This window comes from Podarcis filfolensis, assembly GCF_964270895.1.
Source record: "Podarcis filfolensis genome assembly, chromosome: 2".
Classification (NCBI taxonomy): domain Eukaryota; kingdom Metazoa; phylum Chordata; class Lepidosauria; order Squamata; family Lacertidae; genus Podarcis; species Podarcis filfolensis.
Window position 1 is genome coordinate 41,283,775 of NC_139605.1, and position 22,747 is coordinate 41,306,521.

The following is a 22,747-nucleotide window of genomic DNA, read 5'->3' on the forward strand; positions in this document are numbered from 1 at the left end:
TGTTAGCAAAGTCACTTACGGTAAAGCAGATGGAGTCCAGAGAGAAAAGAAATCTTGATATCTCTTTACTGAGGAAAAAACAGGATAATTGAGAAAGGAACAGAGAGGTTTTGCCTTGCTTTACTTCAGATCTTGTAGAGCAGGGAGACATTCAGCTAAACATGCAGAGGAAAACTCCCTCAGAACTACCCAACCAATTATGGCACGTGCTACCTCATCAAATATCACACCACTATGCATGGTTACTAAGCAATACCTCCAACTGTCCACCTCTTGGCTAGTTGACTTTAACACTTACCCTTAGACTGCACATGGAATGTTCTGTGCTGTTGCACTTTGCACAGGGGGTGAAGCTGTAGAGCCACCCCCTTGACACTGGTGTTGTTGCTGCTTACTTGGACAGGGTAGGATAGGTGCTGGGGAGATCAAGGCTGCATGGGTGGCACCAGCAAGAGAGCCAAATTGGTCCCAATGGGGCACCTCTGTAGCCTGAACCTCACCACCAAGTTAGCATCAGTGTCACTGGTATCAGGAGGATGGCACTGTGGTCTAAACCACTGAGCCTCTTGAGCATGCCGATCGGAAAGTCGGCTGTTCAAATCCCCATGACGGGGTGAGCTCCCGTTCCTCTGTCCCAGCTTCAGCCAGCCTAGCAATTCGAAAGCATGCCAGTGCAAGTTGATAAATAGGTACCGCTGTGGCGGGAAGCTAAATGGCGTTTCCGTGCACTCTGGTTTCTGTCACGTTGTTGTGTTGTGCCAGAAGCGGTTTAGTCATGCTGGCCACATGACCCGGAAAGCTGTCTGTGGACAAATGCCAGCTCCCTCAGCCTGCAAGCAAGATGAGCCCCGCAATCCCATAGTTGCCTTTGACTGCACTTAACCGTCCAGAGGTCCTTTACCTTTTACCTTTCTTCCCCATCATCAGTGCTGCTACTGCCAATGTGTAAAGTGGGATATTAGCATACCTTCCAACACCTCAACAGCAAAATCCTGGGACACAATCTTCCTTGACACCATCTTCCTGTTTTCTGCTCATGAGAGGATGGCAGCTGTTTTGGACATAATGATCTCGCACAATTTCACACCCGGATTTCTCCCCCAAAAAAGCGCTTTGGGGTGCTGAGCGAGATCATTGCCCCAGGAAATATCATGGTGAGAAAATGCTCAGGATCACTGCTTCCAAAATGTCAGCCATTCTCTCACGAGAAAAAAACGGGATGTCCTGGTTTTTCTGGGACACTTGCGGGATATGGGATAGAGGACTCAGACAATGGTAAGAACCAGTTTGTAGTGCACGTGCGCACACAAGAAACTTGCCTGGGCAGGCCTGAGACATAGCTTAGTGCAGTCACAGTGGCCAAGGGTGATCAGCTACAACTAATCATTGGCAGGGATACCTTGCCCACAGTGTTTCATGTGCTGGTAACCTCGTGTTTGCATTACTGCTATGTGCTCTAAGTGGCGCTGCTTTGGGGCTTGGTTTGGAAGTTTCAGTTATTGCAGAACACTGTGGCTGGGCCAGGGGAGAGGAACCTTTTTCAACCTGAGGGCAGAGGAAGTTTTAGGGTAGCACAACCAATGTGGTTGTACTGGGTGCTGCACTGCAAGGGATGCCACAAGAATACTGCAGAACAGAGCTCGAGAGGTGTGTGTGTGTGTGAATTTTAGCATAGCAAAGAGCACGAGCCCAAAGTCCCCCACTGCTTAGGGCCACATTTCTTCCCGAGCAACCTTCTCATATCTCTGCTCCGTTAATGTGTTTTGCTGCTGTCAATGTTTTAAAATGTTATATTATTTTGCATAACTTACATTTTATTATGTGCTTTGTCAGTTATTTTGTGCCCTACTCTGGGATATATTTTTTTTTTAAATAACGAGCAGGTTAGAAATCTTCTAAATAAATAAATTATATTTTAGCCTCCCCAGCACCACCACTCAATTGAGCAATGAAGCCGAAAATTCCTGGTGAATTAATTATGAAGGCCTTTTATGTATTATTTAGGTTGTATTCAACTTTTTTTGTCTCAGCAGTCAAATGTAATGTCATTTGGGCCTTTGGGCTTTGGGTAAAATTCTGAGTCACTGGAGGGGACTTAAATGGAGGTGGGAGGATTCTTAAAGGAGCACATCAATCATCCAAATTAAAACTATGTAAGGCTTGTTTAAGAAAAGATGGGGTGAGCTAGTAAAAACAAAGCAGGACAATGTTTAATAAAACCCAGGATTAGATTTATAGCAATTTACCATCCCTGATTTACCATCCCTTATTTATCTGAAAAGAAGTTATCTTCTGGCAGCTTTGAAGCCGAAATCCAAAGGTCGCTTGCCAGAATGTATAGAGATTATTATTATTTATGCATTAGCAACTGCTAACACTGAAACATTAAAAGTACAGTTACATTGTTTATCTGCAATCCCATATAGCCACGAAAGTTATATTGAACTAAATCAGGCTCTCTTCTGCATAGCAGAAGCATGGAGCCTTTTTTAGCCTGAGGTCCACATTCCCTTGTTGGCAACCTGCTTGGGGCCACTTGTAAGTTGTGGGCGGGGCAAGAAGCAAAAGTGGGCGGAGCAATGGGTGTGAACGTTACCATTGTCCAGTCGGCTAGTTTTTACTTGCCTGTTGTGTGTATACCTTTGCACGCCCCTCTCTGTCTTCCATCCAGGGCAACCAAGGGTTATCCTTCAAGCTGTGAGATACAAGGCGTGTTATTCTGTACCAGAAGGTACCCTTTAATGGTGAGCCGTGAAGCAGCCTCGCTTCCCCTTCCATGTCCATAGCACAACCAGAAGGAAAACTCTGATCCTAAATCCCCACTGCCTTGCGGGATATCTTCAGGAGAAGAAAAGGCTAAGGAGTAAACCCTACATGAATCTGGTGGGATGGCGCCTCGTAACCTCCTTCTGGCAACTCCTGCAGACAAGCTGGTGCCAAATGTTTTGCTCTGCCATAAGAAGGGGGACAGGAGGGGCCTTGAAGTTGCCCATCGACAGCAAGCTCATGGACAGCAGATTGAGCTGCCACACAGCTCACAGTCTTCCCCATTATGCTGAGATGGATTTATTGTTATTTGAGCTATAGTCATTCTAAATTTGCATATATACATATTCATTAGCATTTCGTGCAAATCCCTGTCTTGTTTAGTCCTTTTTTGGGGTGATGTGTAAACCCTAGCAGGGCGGCCCAGCTTTTCATACCAAGATGGCTGCAAGGAACATGGAACCTGCAGGCTGCTCATAGCCTTGTCACGTGGAGGTGGGGGTGGGGTGGGGGGAAGCAAGCCCAAAATTTGACACGCGCCCCCCCAACCCTCGTGCTGTCTTCCCAAAGCTGGCTAAGTGAAGTTCTGGGCTTTGGGAAGGAGGCTCTAGGCTCAGGCAGGGTCCTAGAGCCCTCCCAGCTTCTCCCTAAAGCTGGGAAAGTGCTAACTAGGCATTGAGAAAGACAGGAGAACTCTAGGACTCTGTCAGAGCCCTCACGTCTCCTTCCCAAAGCCCAGTGCCTCCATACCCGGCTTTGGAAAGGCAGCACAAGGGCCGGGTGTGTGTGTCAAATGTTACTGAGGGCCACAAAAAAAGGCATTGAGGGCTGCAGATAATAATAATAATGATGATGATGATGATGATGATGATGATGATGATGTATTATGTCTACCACCCATCTGGCTGGGTTTCCCCAGCCACTCTGGGCAGCTTCCAACAAAAGATTAAAAATACATTAAAACATCAGTCATTAAAAACTTCCCTACACAGGGCTACATGTGGCCTTTGGGCTGTGCATTGGACCAATCTGTGCCTAGACCATAGAGACTCGTGTGTGGCTTGGCCATTATGGTAATTAGCAGCTTTTGGATAATAATTCATTTCATTATTTAGATTTGATATGTTAACTTATTTTACACGTGATGTCTAAAATTCTCATTAGTTGTTGACCATGCTATGAATGCATCTGAGAATGAACTGCTGTTCCATTCTGCCCTAATACTTGGGCAGATTATTCTGGAAATAATCTGGTATGATGGGAACCATAAATTGCATAAGTGAGAGATAATGTTACAAAAGTTGTGTGCCTCTGTGTGTGTATGTGGGTCAGTTAGCGGCAAGAGTCCATGGGGTTCCAGGCAGTCACCCAGGGTCTGTGGTCCTTTGGAAAATTGAGACAAAACGGAGACTATCGTGGCTTTAAGAAATACGGTTTATTCACCTATTTACACCTTCAGTCTGCATGGAGGGAGTCCAGATCTTGGTCATTTCAAGCATAGTCATTTCAGGAGATGCTTGTACCCTGCAGAAGTGCAGCCCTGGAGTCTAAGGCATCTCTCCCATCCAGCCTGCAGCCAGCCTCCCCAAAGATGGATCCCAGCCTTTCTTCCTCTTTTTCCTTCCCAGAACCCCTTGCTTCCAGACTCCCTTTTCCTGTCACCTCAAACACACACACACACACACACACACACCATGACCTTGGTAGCATCTGTCTCCTCAAGTCAATGGATTCCTCTCAGATGGCCCATCAACCCCTTTTGTCTTGTTAACAGATTTACTCTGCACTAGGCCAGCCAGGCTGGTTTGCATAAGCCAGCCCAGGGATTCCTGGTCTGGCACAGTCCTGCAGCTTGTACTTTCATCCATTAATCAAAAACCTACCATTTATTAATTTTTAGGGTTTTGGGGGATCCCCCACAAATTTATAACAACAATAATAAAGGACATAGTATCTCATTTCTGAAAAGAGTTTTCTAAGTAAAATCTGTACATATTTACATTTTTCTTGACCTTGGGGTTTGGGGTTTGCATTCATTGATTTCTTCTGAAGTGAATGGAGTTTAGCAAAGCTTAGAAAAACTGTAACAACACTCAGGCAGAACAAAAATGTATGTCCGGAATATTTTCTGCAATTACATCAGTTGTTAGTCGCACTCTGCTAAATGTATACCTCATACAAAATGGGCAAGGACATTTGATATATAAGATTCCACATATCTAAAACAAATTAAGAGGTGGGTGCCAGCGCATTCCACCCATTCCAGTGGGACTCTTTCACATGAAATCTTTCTCAGGTCAGACTTCCATTCATTTATTATTTCAATACATATATAATTTTCCAGAAGCAGTAATATTCCTCTTGACCTTGCCTCCTGTACGTTGTCTCAGCAAGCTGTAGTTAGGGTCTATTGAAATGGGGCAAGTTCAAAGATATAAAGCTGCTTTATAGAGAGTCCGTCTAGACCCACCTTTTCTGCTCTGGATGATGGCGGCTCTCCAACAGGTCCTTTTTATCACTGATTACTTGATCCTTGTAAGTGGAGATTCCATGGACATGGTTTTAAAATTGCAATCCAGGAGAGAAGGAATAAGTAGGGACTCAAGGCCCCCAGAGGGAATATGTTAGTGTTCTGCCTCTCCAGCTTGATAGGCACTTAAAACAGGTAGAGAATGCTGCAGATGACCCTGTGCTTCACCAAATTAGTTGGCAGGATTCAGTGGAAAAATCCAAAAGTAGCCATAGCAACAAGTGAGGCACTTCCAATGTCTGAAAGGGGTCTCCCCCACCCCCCGCTGGCAGGAATTGTGGAGTTTTGAAGTAGGTGGGCAGGAAGGCCCTCAACCGAGTCTCAGTTTCTTGAAGGTTCCAATAAGTCTCTCCAAAAAAAGCCAACGCAGGTTCCCACCACCCAGTGGTGGAGAATCCCACATAACTATTTGGAAAAGGGCAGTTCATACTGTCGTCTGAAAAGGTGCTGGCTCCTCTGTGAGAACTAGAGGAGCAGATGATTCCGCTGGTTACATTTTAGTGGCGTTATCCTGTGAAGATGAAGAATAAAGTTGCTAGAATTGATTTCTGAGAGAACCTTGAATTAACTCAACATTTCTCTTCCGTTTACTTGTTCACTATCTGAGGTATCCATATTTCTGATAGAGATGTATATAGATTCCTCTAGCAACTGTTCAGCCATAGACTTTACATGTCCATCAAAGAAGCTGTCAAGATCTGCCTAAGGAATAACTCTTGTACAAACTGGATGGAAAATAGCTTCTTGTTTTCACAACATCCCCTCTAAGGGAGCTTCCAGGCCAGCAGTTTACTGAGCATTTACAAGTAACTTGCACAGATGTTATACAATGTCACTGGCTTATTGAGCGATCCTCCTGACATGTCTGCATTAATGTTACACAACACTGCCAGTTAGAGGCTGTTATCCTGCAATTTCTACTGCAATTTCCCATCACTTTTCTTGTCAGACTCTTTGCAACAATAAAAGTGATGGGATAATTTTACCAGAACATGCGGATCAACAACCAACATTTGTGCAAACAGACTTGCCTGCAATTAAAACACATATGTTAGGGGTTTGCATGACTGCTCAGGTATGGCAATTCCTACAAGATAAGTCCCATGTTACAGTTGTAGAAGCAAGGTCAAGGCGAAGAAGTAATGACTTGCCTCAGGCAAACTAGTAGTCCATGCCAAAGAAGGCATTTGATCAAGCAACTTCCTGGTTAGTATATTGGCTGTGTCTTAGTTAAAGCAATGTACATTTGATGGGCAGAGCACACAATGGATGGGGAGAGTCTTCCTAGCACACTCGAGATATGGTGCACCCATTCTACAGATCTGGCTGTGGAGTGTGCACTGGCCTTTCAATGTAGGGAGGCCTAATGACATATATGATGGAAGACTGAGCTGAGCAAGGTAGAGGAATAGATCCATCATTGTGGTCTGAATGCCTGGCTTGGAAGTAGCAATGCGATATTGCCCTGTGAGATTTCTAGGACTAAAGTTTCCAGCCAGAAAAGGAAAGGAAAGGAAAGGAAAGGAAAAGGCTAACTACATACTGTGACAGTTTGTGGCAAGCTCTCTCCCCGGTTCCTGGTAACATAGGTAACAGCATCATGTACAGATGGGAAAAGGTGCTGCTTGGTGATGGTCTGGCTGAAGAAATTGCCTCTTTCCAGCTGGGTAATGACAGAAGCTACAGGGGGAAAGACAAGGAAAAGCCACGTGAGGGTGCCATTTCAGCCCACTGATGCCAGCCACGCTGATGCCAGCCATGAATGCCGTTTCAATCCACTTCCGCCAAATGATGCCAGCCACACTAACCATGAATGCTCAGATCTACCTATCACCTGTTTTCCCCTCTAAGCTAAAAACATAGGGATTTGCTGGCTGGATCAGAATAAAGGTTTGTCTCCAATGGTGGCCACCCAGATACCCCTGGGAGCTCACAAGTTGGGCATGACGTAAGAGCCAGGGCACAGGGCAGTTTTTTCACTTAGGGCCAAACCAGGGATAATGCTCATGTGGGAGATCTACGATTAGGACCTCCCACTTAGTGTGAGGAGTGTGTCTGCTTAGCTAACTAGCAGCCCCCTGCAGTTGCTCTGGGAACTGGAGCTCTGGAAAAGAGTCTTTCACCTTTTCATCCCTTTCCCTGATCTAAATCATTCCCGGATGCTATTACCACCACAGGGGAGATGGGAGACACTTTTGCTCTTGAAGTTGCTGATCTAATGGGGGGGGGGCAGAGGAAGATTTAGACTGGGCAGAGGTCGGCTGCTGTGATGCCTTCCAGATGTTGTGGGACCCCAACCAGTAGCAGCTGAAGCAAATGTAGTGAATTCTCAGCGTTATACAAGGACTTTTGTGCCACATATCCTGAATCGTTAACAAGAGTCAGGTTCAAACTTTAGCATGAGCAACTGTGCGTCCCACTGTCATTTAACACAAATTATAGTCACTTATGTCCTGGGCCCTCTGCCACAGCATCTGAATCACTGGCTCCTTCTGCCCTTCAGTAGCACATTTTTAACCAATTCAAAGGCTTGATGGAATAATGTGACTATGAAACAGAAGAAGTCCAAAGGGCAGGAGGAAGTGCGCATCCAGGACAAGGCCGAGAATGGAGGAATCACCAGCGATAGAAGATGCACACACTCTCAGGTTATGTTCAGCTTTGGGGAATCGGATCCCTCCCTGGGTGGCAGTGAAGAAGCAGATCAAATGAAAGGAGTGTTCTTACCAGTTAGTTTCTTTAATAATCACAGTGAGAGACTGTTATGGCCTGGGAATCCGATTCAGAGGCTGAACCGGAGGAATCCCAGCCTGCACAGGAGTCCCCGCCTCCAGGGCCAGCTGAACTGGGGCAGGGCCTTGATTCTGAAGCGCCTGCACCTGTGCCAGATCCTCAGGAGCAGGCACCAGGTGAATCCACTCTGGCTCCAGAGGTGGTTGAGGACTCAGTGGCTACAGGTGAGTCTCCCCCTGGGCCCAGTAACCCTTCAGCCTCTCCTGAACTGCAGAGGCTCAGGGCAGAGAGGCGAAGGGAACTGGTTTCTCCCAGGAGGAGTGCTCGCCTTAAGGCCAGGAGAGGCGGGTCTCCTGGGGGCCGGGACCGCCCCTGGCCTCAGAGAAGATAAAGGCCAGTCAGCCCGGTCCCAGGTTGCGGGAGCAACGTCGTTGTTGAGTTCCTGTTCCTGCCCGGACCCAGACCTGACCCTCCAGTGTTCCTGTCCCTGCCTGGCTTCCTGCTTCGGACCTCGCCCCGCTCCTTGTGAACTGTTTCCAGGCTAGTGACCCAGGACCGGACTTTGACTATGCCAACGGTAACCTTCCCCCCGGGACCAGCACAGAGACAAAGGAATGCATATCTCTTATAGAAATGGCATTGTTCCCAGTACAGTGGTACCTCAGGTTAAGTACTTAATTCATTCCGGAGGTCCGTTCTTAACCTGAAACTGTTCTTAACCTGAAGCACCACTTTAGCTAATGGGGCCTCCTGCTGCCGCCGCGCCGCCGGAACACAATTTCTGTTCTCATCCTGAAGCAAAGTTCTTAACCAGAGATACTATTTCTGCATTAGCGGAGTCTGTAACCTGAAGCGCATGTAACCCGAGGTACCACTGTACAGGCTCACCCTCTCCTCCCCCATTAATCTACATCACTCCTACGTCAGGTAATCTGAGCTTGTTGCCTCTGCTTTATGTGTTCTATCACTCTGAGCCCACCTAGTCTTAGGCGGGGGGGGGGGTCAGGAATGCTGTCCAAAGATACTGAACCTGCTAGCCGTCTCTCTCCTGGTATTTCCTCTTCTAGCTGTTCCTCACCCAGTATTTCCCAGCTTTCCCCCTCTGGACTATGTCCCTCTGCAAACCACTGTTCTAAATCAATACTGTCCTCCTGCCCTTGGGAAGGTTCAGGAGAAGGGGGGCAGCGGCTCCCACCATTCCTCCCCAGTCCAGCCCCTGACAGGCTATGACTTGCTTACTGCAGTGTGGCTGACCCGTGACTTCCTAGAACTCCTTACCATGGCAACCGACGAGAAACACGTCCACTTCAATTTCTTGGAAATCTTTAAATATCTGCCAAGGACAACAAGCATAAACAACTGAGACAAGATACTTCGCAGGAACCTGAGAGGTTGCATTTGCCTATCCTGCCATGGCAGGGCAGCTTCAGACACTAGGAAGTTATTCCACAAAGCCCACATGTTACCTGCATGGACCTCCCTGTGCACTTTTTTGCTGAAATCAATGAATTTTATGTGGGTAGTGATTAAGGTGTCTGCCAAAGACAGTGATTAAGGTGTCTGCCAAAGAAAAACTGAGAAAATAAAATACCTTCCTCACATTTTTGACTGATTTGGATTATTTGGTGTCTTAAATGCCAGTAATTTCTGTGACAGATGTGATTGGCAGAGAGAGAAGCAATTAACAGATGAAAGCGAGTGATGAGCAAGGTTCAGAAGCACAGATTAGCCATCACAATGTAATCGAAGCCACAGTTTGTTGGAAACCCCTTTTGAAGGGCCAATGAGAGACATGATGTTAAATCTCTCCTTTAAAGTTAGTATTAGCACCAGTGGGGAATGCAAAAAACAAAACCCCAAAACAAATACCAGCTTCAGAGGAGGGATTTTCCTCAGGACTCCAGCAGGGGAGGAAAGGGCTTAATTCCTTCTCTAATCCTGCTACATATCAATCCTCTCTTCACAGCACCTTTAGCTGGTGCTGTCTGCATTTTAAGAAACCTACAGGTTTAGATGCAAAGCTGCATTTAACCTCACATGGAGTTTGGCTCTCAGTCATCTAGCTGGCAGGCAAGCAGCTCAGGCCATCTGAAACCCCTCCCTTTCCAGAGGTCTTCCTCCTGAGGCAGATTTGCCTTTTAGATTTGGCTGCACACAGAACAACTCTCTCATGACGGGTGTCCCTCTCCTGGTGGTTGTCCCCTCCTTACGTTTTTAAAGGTCTTTATGCAGACGGTGTCCACAAAGTTGACAGGGGTGAGGTCCAGGATGAGCGAGTGAAGAGGAGGCTTCTTTAGTCCCAGGGAATGCAAAGTGGGTTTGCCAGAAGGTTGTGGCTGGCTCTGGTTTTGTGCGGCCAAGTCAGTCACACTTCCATTAGCAGCAGTGGCTGCTGTGTCATCTCCCTGCTCCTGTGAGGAAAGAAAAAACACAGTATTTTCCCCCAACATGAAACAGTGTTCTGGCCATCGGGTTTTCTCAGGTTGGCTCTGCTCATAGGGTGTCTCAGCACCCACTAAGGGTGGGTGAGAAATTCAATTCACTTCACATTTAATTTGCACATTCCAAAACACTACATGAAACAAAACACAACCACCCTTGGAAATTCACACCTGCAAATTTTGCAGTGCAGTTCTTTAGTCAAGCAACGTGCACAAGAATGCACATACCGCAGTAAAGCGTGCCTAAAAATGCATAAGCTAGCGGACTTATATTAATATGACAAAAGTGATTCATATTAAGGGAAAATATGCTTTGCATAAAATCTGCATATATGGCAAAATTGCATATATTAGAAGTTCGAACTGAAATGCTGCTGAATTTTCATAAGGACTTTAAAAATAATCACAAACCGATGTGGAAATGTGGAGAATTGAAGTTAAGTTTGGGGAAATGAGGAACTAAGAGAAACCAAAACTGGCAGATTCACCCATCTCTATTCAGAAGACGTACAGAGAGCTGCAGCCACAAGAACAGCCCTTTTGGAAAAGGAGCAGGGGTGGACTTTGCTAAACTTTTTTAATATGGCCAAAATTTGGCACCCCCGAATGGATCGTCTCAATTATGGATCATCTCAATTTTGCTCCCCCTTGGCTTGGAGCCCTGTGCAAGGGAACGGCCCGCACTGCCCTAAATCTGGCACTGAAAGGGGGTTTCCATCTCCCTCATAATATGCTGGACTCTGACATCTTTGGGATGTTTCTTTGCACAGGTAGGCAGCCTATCGGATATTTTGTATCTCATATTGTTTTGGGTTTATTCCATTTATTACAATCAATTTATGAGTTGTCTAAAAGAAAAAATCCTTTAGGCAACAGGTTCTGTTCTCATTGGCCTGGTTCACATGTCATGCCAAGCCAAGTCATGGCATTGCAGGATCTCGTGGGCTCCTGGGAGGAAACTGCAGCTGCTGGGCTCCTCAGCGATTGTTCTGTTGCTGTGCTGAGTGAAGCCATGATTTCACTTAACATGTTGTCAGAACCCAGGCTTGTAGTTCAGGACAAACCTTGGTTATAACTTGTGGTCAGCCTGTGGTCAGAGCACTAACTCACAAGCCTAGGTTCACATGACACATTAAGCCAAATCAGGGCATAGCAGAGCAGCAGAGTGACAGGAGAGGAGCAAAAAAGCCACAGCCTCTTCTCTGGGAGCCAGCACATTTCCACTAAGCCATGCTTTGACTTTGTATGACATGCGAACCAGGCCAATGGGAAGATGTGCGTACAGTCCTTGCAGTGGGGAAGCTCCTCAGTGAAGAAGAGGCATAGAACTGATTGCAAACAGAAAGCCCAGGTCACTTTGTGTTTTGCAACCCTCTCTTTGTGCCACAACTTTTCTAGCAGCTCTGGTGGGGAGTCACTTTATCAACAGTATGAAGGGTTTGCGGCAAGTCTACTCAGAGACAGACCAACACATTTTGGTGCCTGAGACAACAAATCCAGATTGTTCCCCATGGTACCAAACATCATCAACATCGTCATCATATGGGTTTTACTCATATGATCATGTTAAATGCCTGCTCCTGGAAATGTTGACCGCAACTTTCTTTCATGCCCAGATTGATAAATACCTGTGGCCTTGCCTCCATATCTATATTCACAAACGCCAGGTTGTTGCTCCCAGAGTCACACACTGTTTTGATCTGAGAAGCCATTTTCTGTTACCAAAACAAGAGCAGAACAGAAGTCTGAGTAAACTCAAAGAAATTGTGTCTCCATGTGACATTTTGAGAACCTCCATAAATTACTTCTGGGACAAAGAACAGCAGGGCAGAAGGAACAGGGAAGTTACATCTTGCTTGAGCTTCTATGGAAAGCTTCAAACCCTGTGCCCTTGTGGCTGGAAGATGTCCTTGAACTATGACATACACGATAGAACAAGGTGTGTGAGCATGTGTAGAAACTAGACACACTCTACTGGTCATTGCTCTGGCCAATTTTGCCTCTGGCCCTGCTGACCTCTGGTTTGTGGCCACTGTAAGGTTGCCAAAATGGAATATGGCCCTTGTACTGAAAAAGATTCCCCACCTAAATGGATCTCACTTCAGGTTGAAAATGGGGTAACTATCCTGTGAACCTCCAGATACTGGAGGACTCCAGTCCTCATCAGCTCCAACCAGCATGGCCAGTGGTTGGGAATGATGGGAGTTGTAGTCCGACAGCATCTGAAGGGCTACAGTCTAACTATCCCCAAGTTAAAACATGGCTGGCTTAGGCTGTATTAACAAAATCTGCAAGTATTTACAAAACACCAAAGGTCCTTTTAGCAAAAGTGCGCTTAGTGTCATGTGTGAACAGGTCCCCACATGAAAACAATGATTTAGCCGCCTTTCCTTCTTGCCTCAAATTATTTATGAATTAACTACACACACAATAAACTTCATGGAAACACACTAATTAGTAATTTAGAAGAAAATGGTCCACCTTTGCCTTCTTGGCTTCCTTCTTGTCTTTCTTCTGCTTCTTCTTTAGGGCTTTTTTCTTCTTTTCAACAAGACGGTCCACATCAAAGCCACACTGAAAAAGAGACATATATTTATGTACCAGCAGCTATTGGTTTTAGCAAGGTATAGATCACTCTAGCCTGTTTGCTTGCTTCCTATGTGCTCCTTGTACGTGTTATATAGTGATACCCATAGCCATGGTCTATGAGCCTCTTTCATACTATGAATTCTGTTTGGCTTCTGCAAATGAGGCCCAAGTGGCCTCAGGTAATGGATCAGGTAAGTAATTTAGGTGCTGCCAATTCATCCTGCTCTATTGTTAGAGGACCAAGCATTGACAGTGGCATGAAGAATCTTGCTAAGACCAGTGCAACTGTTGTGCCCCTTCCAAGATAGAGAGAAGCAGACTACAGCTATTTACACTCTGATAACCTCCAGTGTGATGTGTTGTACATAGGGCTGGCTTTGAAGACTGCCTGGAAGCTGCATTAGGTCAAAAGATGGCTGCTAAGCTACTGGTTGGGACCAAAACTTTGTGAAACATGTATTGCCAGTTCTTAAACGACTCCACTGGCTTCCAATCTGTTTCCAAGCACAATTCAAAGCACTGGTGCTTACCTTTAAAGCCCATCCTGGTTGAGGATTCAGATGTCTGAGAGAACTTTTCTCCTGTATCAACCTCCCCAAACACTAAGATCTTCCTCCAGTGCCCTCCATCAGCTATTGTCAGGGGGGGGTCTATTTGGCTCAGGTATCTCACTTGTGGAATTCCCTCCCCAGGATAGTTTGTCTGCTAACTATGCTAATATCTTTTAGGCACCATCGCTGTGAGTTTAATTGTATGCCCCTTTTCCATGGCAAACGATGCTCAAAGCAGATCACAATATTGGAAAAGTGTACATAATAAAACAGTGAATTATCTTGAAATGTTGCTCGAGCAACTACAATGTCTAACAAAAATTAAACTGTCACACAAATATTAATAGGCTAATCAAAATGGGCTCATGCTAGTGAATATATATTAAGATTAAAGAATCCGCAAATAGTTAATATAAAGGCCCAGCAACAGGAATATAAGAACATAATCCCAACAGCAACAGAACAAAATGGAAAAAACCCACACCCTGTTCTCCAAAGCAAAAATCTTACAGCTGTCCCACCCAGCAGCAACCCTTCAATAAGACCCATTCTCTCTCTCTCTCTCTCTCACACACACACACACACACCATCCTGGTGGCCTTTGCATGCTGATTATGGTGGGGCTGAAGAATAACTAAACAAGGCTTCAGTCTATGCCTCAGTCCCTTTCCTTTCTATATCAAATCTGAGCAGAGAGGACTAAGAATACTGGGGGAATAGAGACTCTGCCCCCCCCAAGAAATATGAGGGACATCTTCTGAACCCTCCTCACCTTCTTCTTTAGGGCTTCTGCATACAAGTCAGCATTAGCAAAATAGATCGTAGCAGAGGAGCGGAAAATCTTCATGCCTGGGATCTCCTCAGCCTAGAAACAGAACAAAACAAGGAGTTATTATGGTGTCACAGTAGCTTGAACCCAAGGAGACTTTTGTTCAGATCCCCGCTCAGCCACAAAGCTGACCAGCTCACTGTGGACAAATTACAATCTAACATCCCTCAAAGTGGTGTTGTGAAAATAAAACAGAAAGTAAATCCATGGTTGATCTCCTGTGCTTCTTGTTAGGATTCTTGCCCCGTGTTGCAGTCATGGGATTGGTTTTATCACATGATGGTGTATGTTTTCATTCCACATAGTGGGAAGTGACGGAGACAGGATGTTTGTATTACTGTGTTTCCATGATGTAGGACATTTGTTCCTTTGCCTCTTTCTCTTTGCTGTTTGATGCTGATGAAGAAGGAGCTGAGTTAGAATGCTCCGAATGTATTACAGTGGTGCCTCGCAAGACGAAATTAATTCGTTCCGCGAGTCTTTTCGTCTTGCGATGTTTTTCGTCTTGCGAAGCACGGTCAGTCGCAACTGCACCTCTTCAAGCGGTTTTTTAAAAAAGGAAACAAACTCGCAAGACGTTTTCGTCTTGCGAAGCAAGCCCATAGGGAAAATCATCTTGCGAAGCAACTCAAAAAACGAAAAACTCTTTCGTCTTGGGAGTTTTTCGTCTTCTGAGGCATTCGTCTTGCGAGGTACCACTATATATGTAAATAAAGTAGTTTAGCCAAAATGTTGCGCTACTGGGTCTGTTACGCTGACTGCCAAGACTCTGCTGATCCTGAAGTGTGCTGATGTCTGCAAGGCATCAATCGCTGTGATGTTCGGGCTGGAGAAAGCTTTCAAAGCTCCAGAACGACCGACCAGGAGGGAGAGAACATGCCAGTCGGGCATGTGTCTCTGTTGGATGCCTACTCATGTGTAGGACCTCCTAACAGGTGGAATAAGTATTTGATAAACAAACAAACAAACAAACAAACAAACAAACAAAGGCTAGGCTTTTGTACAGGGCATGTGATTTCTGTGGCTAGAAATCTGGATTCGAAACAGCACTTGGTGAAATGCTTTGTGGTTGAACAGAGGTTGCTCCTAGTAAGATGTGAGCAAAAGGGCTTGAGAAGGATAAACCGTTTTGCATCTTGGGATTGTCTCATCCCAGCCCTCCATTAGACATGCACATCTTCCTGGCTCTTCCCGCTCATGTTTGCGTTGGTCCAAGAGGAAGCACAGTGCTTTGTTTTTCAAAGCACACACACCATTTTCTATATAGCCCCTCCATAGTCATCTCCCCGAGTCATTTTCCAAATGTACTTTACCTTTTGATATTCAGCTACATCTCTGTAAACATCAGTTGTGGGCACTTGTCCTAAAATGGAATAATGGGGCCTTAGAGAAGATGGAAAAAGAGATATTAGCAAAGACTCTGTTCAGTCTACTTAGCAACAACTTCATGACACCTGGAATTTTATGCTGATGGAGAAGTTGCCAAATTCATATGGGTGAAAGTTGGAACTTGTTCAATACACCAGTCTGAGATTATGATAAGTGTCAGTTCTGGTGAGAAGTATCTCCTGGGAGGTGAACACATTGGTCAGTCATCACCACACTTTCATCATTACAGACTGCTGCATTGATGAATGCCAAAGACTAACACAGTTCCTTTAATATTTATTTCTTCCCAAATGTCTGGCCACTGGCTGTCCTTAAGAAGAAGGGCTATGAAGTGCTTCTGTTCAGGCTAAAACTACTGGTAATGATACATCTTTCCTGGCTATGGCTTGCTCTCTGCTTTGGCTCTGATTCCTGGCTTGATCTTCTGGGTTCCTGGCTCAGCTCTGACATTTTAACTGAGTGGCACCAGGAGGTGGTACCAGAATGCTACCATTTTTCTGCTACCTGGCAAAGGCCCATTCCCAAGCCCACTTCCCCCTCTCCTTTGCAGGCCAAGGAATACTCACATCTGGGTCCGGAAGATTACGGTGAGAAGTGAAAAGGCCACAGCAACCCCCAGCCCCATGTCAAGATTCAACACAATAGTAGCTATAAAGGTTACAACCCAGATCAGCTGCAGAGCGTGGGAGGAGGAGAGAGAGAAACAATAGAGAAAGTGTAAGTACAATTGCCCCCAAATATCAACAGAAGACTTAAGGAAAACTTGCTGAATTATGCAACTGTCTGTCCTGATCTACAACTGTTCCCTGTTGCACCTAGCAGTTCGAAAGCACGTCAAAGTGCAAGTGGATAAATAGGTACTGCTCTGGCAGGAAGGTAAACGGCGTTTCCGTGCGCTGCTCTGGTTCACCAGAAGCGGCTTAGTCAGGCTGGCCACATGACCCGGAAGCTGTACGCCGGCTCCCTCGGCCAATAAAGCAAGATGAGTGCCACAACCCCAGAGTCGGCCACAACTGGACCTAATGGTCAGGGCTCCCTTTACCTTTTACTCTTTACTGAAGTACACAAGGCAGCATAAAATAGTGCAATGCAAACAAAATATGAAAGATAGCCTAAAAACTAAAGCAGAGCTAAAACAATAGCTTTAAGCCAGCAATTTTAAAGAGCATGCATGGAATCATCCAGGGATGTGCTGTTCCTGCATGTACCAGGAGATGCAAGGAAGCATGGATCCTGGATGCACCGCGGGACGCATGGTAGCCTTTGTGAAGGCTGTCGCTTTGATCATGTAAGCTGAGCTTTCTGTACTTCACTGCAAAGTTTGCAATGAGCCCAAGCCTCTCAGCTGCAGTTGCCAACATTTATGGCACTGCCATGTGCCAGCAGCAGCAGGCAAAACAGTCACTGGGGTAACGAAGCCAGACACACAGCAGGGGTCTGGAAAATGCTTCAATAAATATAAATTATTTGCAAGTGAGATCTGCAGGAAATACATATTTGAATGCTGCCCCTACTTTCATTTTTGGGTAAAACAACAACAACAGAAACATTCTGGCACATAGAAAACTAGAATGTTTGAGATAACAACTCTAGCACTGAGATTTCTTCATGACTCAAGGGTTCTATGTGCAGGGATTCCCCAAACCCCCACTCCTGAGGGGAAGCATTCAAACATGCAGTCCTGTGCGTTTTAGTTAGGGAGGACCAGTTTGGTTTCACATATTTTTCCAGGTGTCTGCTAGACAGACCTCTGGTTTGCTGTTCTGGAGTTTAGCAAGAACTGCACTGCGTGATCGTGCTGATTGTGTGGTGCAGCAGTGTCAAAGCAGGGCCACGGCAGGCTAGCAGGCTAGCAGACTTCCCCTTATTTCTATGGAGCTCCTCTTTTCTTCCTTACCAGGTCAGTAACGTTGGATCTCCAAAGCATACGGATATCTCTAAACTGCTTGAACATGCCCTTCAGGTTGACAATAATGATAGAAGCTAAAATGGCCTGAGGAACAAGGAAATTGCAAAGATATAATAGAGAACAGGGAGTATCATAACACCCACAACACAGAAAACAACAGAAAAGCCTCAGTTTAAAGAGACTTTTATTGCATAGTTGTGAAGTCTTCAAAGGGAGATGTGGCTGTTTAGTCTTGCGTGTAAATGATAGTTTTCTTTGATATTCTATGTGCCCCTCTGCTGCTGTTGTCTTTCACAAGCTAGATACATATGGTGCTGGCACATATAAAGACACCCCCTGCCCCAATAGTTAATCCCACCAACAGGTAAAATGAAACAAACAGTATACTCCTGTGCATGTTTACACAGAAATAAGTCCTGTTGAGCTTATTCCCGCATGTTTAGGATTGTAGCCAAAAACTGAGAGCACTAAGTTTGTTTAACGTACCTTGGGCAGCTGTTCAAAAAGTGCCCCAATCTTCAAAATGGTCACTAGGAGGATGAGACAGGAGACCAGGGCAGCCACCTGCAGAGGAGAGTGTAGAGATGAGTAAGTGCAAGGCTGGTTGGAGTAGAAAAGGGCAAGAACCCCCCCCCTCAATGCACACACATACACCCTCCCTTTCTTAAACTACTGACGACATTCCATTCGTTTTCCTTGTGAAAAGCCTAGAGCTCCTCCAGACTTATCGAACATTCCTCCTGTTTGGATTGCACAAAGCTGACATGGAGGTTAGACTATGCCTGGTCTATACTGAGCATTCATCCTGATTTGCTTGCAGGGTGTTTATACCCCGTTCCCATGAATCATTCATCCAATGCATTTCCCCCTTGCTTTTCCAATCTGGAAAAAGGACTGCTTCTTTTTTTTTAAAAAAAGGGGGGCATTGTTGCACTTTAACCCACTTTAATTGTGCAAAGCCATGTTTCTCAGAAGGTGCTCGAATCCCTCCTGAAAAACATTTGACGGTCTGGAGCAGGGGTCAGCAAACCTTTTCAGCAGGGGGCCAGTTCACTGCCCCTTAGACCTTGTGGGGGGCCGGACTATATGAACGAATTCCTATGCCCCACAAATAACCCAGAGATGCATTTTAAGTAAAAGCACACATTCTGCTCATGTAAAAACACGCTGATTCCCAGACCATCCGCGGGCCAGATTTAGAAGGTGATTGGGCCGCATCTGGCCCCCAGGCCTTAGTTTGCCTACCCATGGTCTGGAGGCACCCCTAGGCTCATGCCTTGCCCTCAGACTGGATACGGTTCCCTGTGAATGGATAGCCAAACCATCCTCAGCACATCAAGTCATTTGTGCTCTATGTTCTGTGAAAATAATGGCAGGGAGAGGGAGATTTGAACTAGGCATTTGACGCAAGAGAGGGACGACAAATCCTAGTTACCTAACTTAACCCAGGATGCTGTTTCATTAGCTCCAAGTGAGCTCTCTCTGCAACCCCGGCTCCAATGCTCATCAGCTAGATTTAGAAACTGCTACCTGCTCCTACCAGAAAAAAGATGACATCTTACATTGGGGACGTACCTGGCTGTTGCCTCCAGTGCTCTCCTGCACAAGGGTGCGGGACATGGAGCAGCTGATGCTGTAACATTGGAAAAAACTGCCCACGAAGTTACTGAGCCCCAAGGCTATCAGCTCCTGCAAGAGACATAACCATGGAGAAGGGCTGAGTGTCTGCATGGCTCTGTGGTCCAGTTTCCCATTACACAGGGCTTGACACTCATAAGGATTGACTAGGATGTTCCTATTGTGCAGCCTGCTCTTTTAAGGGCTGCCTGGCCCATAGCCAATTTAAAGATCAAGGACCAAACACAGGCCTTGAAGATGCCCGTCAACAGCACCCGGACCGGAGACTGAGCAGGCACACAGGTCAAGGGATATGCTGCATTTCTGTCCATAATTAATACAATCATTTCTAAGTGTGCATCTATGCATATAGTTTAAGATCTGCAAATTTATGCACACCTGCGGCCTGTTTGGTCTTTTCTTTGGTTTCCTCACCTTTGGTGGTGTATAAATGGCCAACCTGGGACTGACAGGCAGAATATATGGATGCTCCCCAAACTGAAGACCCACTTGTATCATAAGTACTCAACTATCCAATGGTAAATTAAAACAGATGATAAGATGGGTCAGGGAGCCCAACTTCTTGCAGAAGGAAGCACCTACAGATCAATCCACATCTGACACAAAGAAAATGTGTCATGCAAATGCAGTAACAATATTATAGCACAACAGTAGATTTCAAGCTCAGTGAGACTCAGGCCTCACTTTCAACCCAAACTCGCATTAGGAGACCCATTTCTTAATCATTTGCCATATATTTGCATGGTGGTATGTCTCCTGCTGCAGCCCACCTAGGATCAGGCTGCAACCCATTAGCAGGTCCTAACCTGCCAGTTGAAGACCAGTGTAGGACAAGACAGAAAGAAAAGCCAGTCCATAATAAATGAAGGTTTGTGTCTGAAGCAAGTAATGTAAGCAACAACGTAAGTCTGAAGTAAGTAAAGTAAGCAATGCAAGTAAGTAATGCAATAATCCTAGCCAACACAAAGGGAAGTCCAATGATCCAATCGCTCAAAACCGCATTACTTCACTGGCTGAACTTATCAGTTGTACTGACTCATACTGACTCAGCAGAATGCTGGTCATAAATCAGTTTCAGCTTATTACCTTAGTCATGAATTCCTGATAACCATATCCTGAAAATGCAAGATAAGCCACATGTGAAGCAACACCTATACCCAGCAAACCCTCAGGAAAAAGGTTCTCCTGAAGCGCTCTCACCGTTCTTCACAGCTCTACAGTGCCCGCTTCCTCCACCCCTCTCCAGGAAAAACATAACAGAAGCAAAGGCAGAGAACACAAAGCAGCGACAGGGTAAAGGTGAAAGTAATGAAAACCAGGGAGCCAGATAACGGCCAGAGCCTCCTTACCTGGTTGCTGTCCACTTTGTAGCCATGCTTGAGAGCAAAGATCTTGCCGAGCGAGATAGCAATAACGTAGCTAACCATTGCGATGGCAAAGGCATTTCCTACCACCTTCTCAAAATAGTGTACTTTGGGGGCCTGAGGGGGTCTCATCCTGCAATAAGGAAACACAGATGCAGTGAGGCACTTCTGGTCCACAGACAACACAAGGCAAGGTGAGTGAGGAAAAGCTTAATGCCTCCCTGAGCAGTTCTTCTCTACCTGGAGATGGGTGTGGGTTGAGGGGGCAGGAAAGGGAGCTCAGTTTAGTTTCCTGGGGCCCAGGGGTGAGGAACCTCTGCATCATGGGCTAACAGGCCTCCCCCATCTGGCCCGAGAGGTCATTTTGGCCAAGCCATACCCTTGCATCTAATGTCATATATTTGGCGTCAGGAGTGGGGCAAGAAAACGTTTAGCTCAGCCAAATTGTGTTTTGAAGGTACCACTGATCAGTTGATTGGTAGTGCCTGCAAAGCCCATTGCACAGGGCTTCACAAGACCTGCCAATTGTCACCTCTTGTGAAGCCCCTTCCAAGGCACTTTGAGGCCCATGTCTGTGCCTGCATGGTTTGATTTCAAACTATGTGAGCCAAAATGGGTAATAACAGCTTTTTGCAAGCTCTCCGACCCAGATAAATTAACCAGTGCACAACATGATCAAGTGAAAGTCTGGATGAACCCTTAATATACATTTTCACCATGAGGTCCCAGAGTGGGTTACAAAATTAATATCCTCTTAAAACAAACAAGAAAGCCAACAAATATTTAAAACGATAGCACCATAAATTACAGTATTGGAGTAGGTCTAAAAAATATTTTCCAGCTGTCAAAGGCCAGGGAAAACAGGTGCATCTTTAACAATCAATTGTAGCTATAAAGTGAAGATGCATCTCTCTGTTAGGAGAGACTCCAAATTCCCTCTCCCAGGACACTACCACCTAAACTTCTGAAAACAGCAGAGCTAGCAAGAGAACTTCATCTCCCCATCAACACCCAGGAAGAGAAAAATTGCATGTCCTAAGGTGGTTATGGGAAGCAGCCAGAGTGACTCACCCGCTGGGGATTTCACCCACGATGCTAATCCCAAAATTGTCATTCAGCTTGGCAAAGTAGGAGATCACTGTGGATATAATAATCTGAAAACAGGTGGCAGGGTGAGAGGAAGGACTTGGCCACATCTGAGCATTGTTTCTATGTTCATCCACTTTCCCCCCATTCAGATTCGACCAGAGTAGTCCACACTCACATGCATTTGAATTCAAATTCAAATCAAAGGATTCAAAGGATCAACTTTGATCTTTCTCATTCATGATGGTAGCCATTCCCTTTTGTGTTTGTCCTTGCCTTCTAATTTGTTGATTCTATTATGCCTAGTAGAGACCAACAGGACATTTGTGCAGGTAGCTGTGTGCATGCCTTTAAAAAAAAAATCCCCACCCAATAAGTGTGCAAAATCACAGTCGGGCAGTGGTAAATCTGCCTGTGCATTTTTCTGAGTTTGTGCAAATGTGAGGAATCAGAAGAAATATATGTATATACTGTATATATAAGGCCAGTGTGATTTGCCTGTGCAGTATTCTGGTTTTGTACAAATATGAATGATCTTAAGAACTGTCACCTCTTCTGCTTCTCGTTTCTGATATCCAAAGGTCACAAGTCAACTCCTATTGGCAGATCCATGAGTAAATACGAGCAATTCCCACTCAGGGGTAGATGGGATGCTCTGGTCTAGTGAAAGCTAAATGTTTGTAGCCTATTTGTTAGGGGAGGCAGGACTTTTGTTAAGGGGGCCAGATTAGTTGGTTGGTCAGTTAGTTAGTTAAGTATTTCTATTGTTTTACTTGATCAAGGGGGGCAGCTGCCCCCCTGCCCCCTCCAGCTGCACCCATGTTTGTAGAATGAAACTGATCCAGACTAGACTAGTCTGCCTTGACTTTCCATAATGGATAATTGCTGGCTATGCAAACACAATCAAAACTACTGAGTAGAG

General features: G+C 45.5%; 1 protein-coding gene across 1 annotated transcript in view; it reads right to left on the reverse strand.

Annotated features, from left to right (window-relative positions):
- Positions 1-4,184: 4,184 nt before the first annotated feature.
- The window catches only part of SLC26A6 (solute carrier family 26 member 6), a 35,101-nt gene continuing 16,538 nt past the window's right edge, over positions 4,185-22,747 (reverse strand). Inside the window, exons 8-21 of the mRNA XM_083603029.1 lie at positions 21,811-21,893; positions 20,725-20,872; positions 19,313-19,426; positions 18,224-18,301; positions 17,726-17,821; positions 16,395-16,501; positions 15,753-15,822; positions 14,383-14,475; positions 12,952-13,044; positions 12,099-12,185; positions 10,240-10,440; positions 9,308-9,362; positions 6,840-6,976; positions 4,185-5,807 (exon numbers count right to left, since the gene is read on the reverse strand). Coding sequence (XP_083459155.1) covers positions 5,787-5,807; positions 6,840-6,976; positions 9,308-9,362; positions 10,240-10,440; positions 12,099-12,185; positions 12,952-13,044; positions 14,383-14,475; positions 15,753-15,822; positions 16,395-16,501; positions 17,726-17,821; positions 18,224-18,301; positions 19,313-19,426; positions 20,725-20,872; positions 21,811-21,893 — 1,383 coding nt within the window. The 3' untranslated portion in view covers positions 4,185-5,786. The remainder of the gene's footprint in view (positions 5,808-6,839; positions 6,977-9,307; positions 9,363-10,239; positions 10,441-12,098; positions 12,186-12,951; positions 13,045-14,382; positions 14,476-15,752; positions 15,823-16,394; positions 16,502-17,725; positions 17,822-18,223; positions 18,302-19,312; positions 19,427-20,724; positions 20,873-21,810; positions 21,894-22,747) is intronic.